Consider the following 1,224-nt stretch of genomic DNA (forward strand, 5'->3'; position numbering starts at 1 on the left):
GACATGCCATATAAATATACAATAAATGGTCCCCTATTTGTATCAATGTCAATCAAGTTGGAAATTTGAATTGGACTATTTCACCACTCCAGCCTGTTCCAATTGTCTCTCTGTTTATTGAAGCTTACTAGCATCTTACTTATAAAAGTAAAATTGAGATGAGAAAGTAGTGAAATAACAGAAAAGGGATCAAATTTGATCCTATATATGATGATGATGTTATATTAATGGTCCATAAATTTTCTATCAATTAGTAATTAATCTGTGTAAGAGAGGGAGAGAGCCAAAAGCATTGATTCTGAGAGCCTAGTTGTTAAAACCTAGTATACACAGTGAATATGTTGGAGGGACAGATACATAATTAAATGCTAACATTGTACTACATCAAGGAGAAGAAAAAGAAGAATCGGCTGACGAATACGAAGTCGAATCGGAGCGATAAAGGGCTGTGGTGGTGGTGGAAGAATCCATGGCGATTCCAACGAGGAGATCGACGAAGGCACCAACAATAAAGCCATGGTTGTGTTTAGCATTCATCTTCAGGTACCAACCGAGCAGCTCCTCCAGGAGGTCCCACTCCTCCATTCCATGGCTCTCCACCATCTCTTGCATGGATTCCTTGAAATCCATGTATGGGTCGTCCGACTCCACGGCCAGCGCCACGCTCTCCTCGAACGGCCCGCTCAACTTCTTCCTTGCCTCCTTGTCGAGGAGCCTCGAGCTCGTGTCGCCTGGCTCGAAGAAGAGCCTATCCGATGACCTCCCGTCTCGGATGATCATCTCTAGCGCCTTGTTGTCATTGTCATTGTCATTGTCATTGTCGGTGTTGTTGTCCTCAGAGTGTTCGTCAGTGGAGAAAGCAGTGCTGGCGCACTCTGAGGAGGAGTAGGTGAACCAAGAGTCGGGGGTGGCGGGGCCATCGAAGGTGTCGAGGAAGGCGGAGTTGATGGTCTTGAAAACCTTGTCGTTGGTTGCTCGGAAGGAAAGGGTTTTGGGGTTGTTGCATGAGGACCATTGCCATGGTTGTTTGGGGTCTTGGGTTTTGAAGAGTGATGGTATTTTCATTATCTTGGGCATTGTGTTTGAGAGAGAAAATGAAGTGAGATTTTTGTGTTGTGTTGTGTTGTGTTGAATGTTGGAATGGATCATGAGAGTAATTGATAGGTGAAGTAGTTTTTGGTTGTGGTATTAATAGCTTGGGGCCTGGGTGGAAGGAATGAAGGA

General features: G+C 44.6%; 1 protein-coding gene across 1 annotated transcript; it reads right to left on the reverse strand.

Moving 5' to 3' along the window:
* Window positions 1–224: 224 nt before the first annotated feature.
* Window positions 225–1,224, reverse strand: LOC121800073 (transcription repressor OFP13-like). Its single transcript, XM_042199633.1, has one exon. It carries the CDS (start codon window positions 1,147–1,149, stop codon window positions 385–387), a length of 765 nt encoding a protein of 254 aa, XP_042055567.1. The 5' UTR covers window positions 1,150–1,224; the 3' UTR covers window positions 225–384.

The sequence above is a fragment of the Salvia splendens genome, chromosome 4 (assembly GCF_004379255.2).
Source record: "Salvia splendens isolate huo1 chromosome 4, SspV2, whole genome shotgun sequence".
Lineage (NCBI taxonomy): Eukaryota > Viridiplantae > Streptophyta > Magnoliopsida > Lamiales > Lamiaceae > Salvia > Salvia splendens.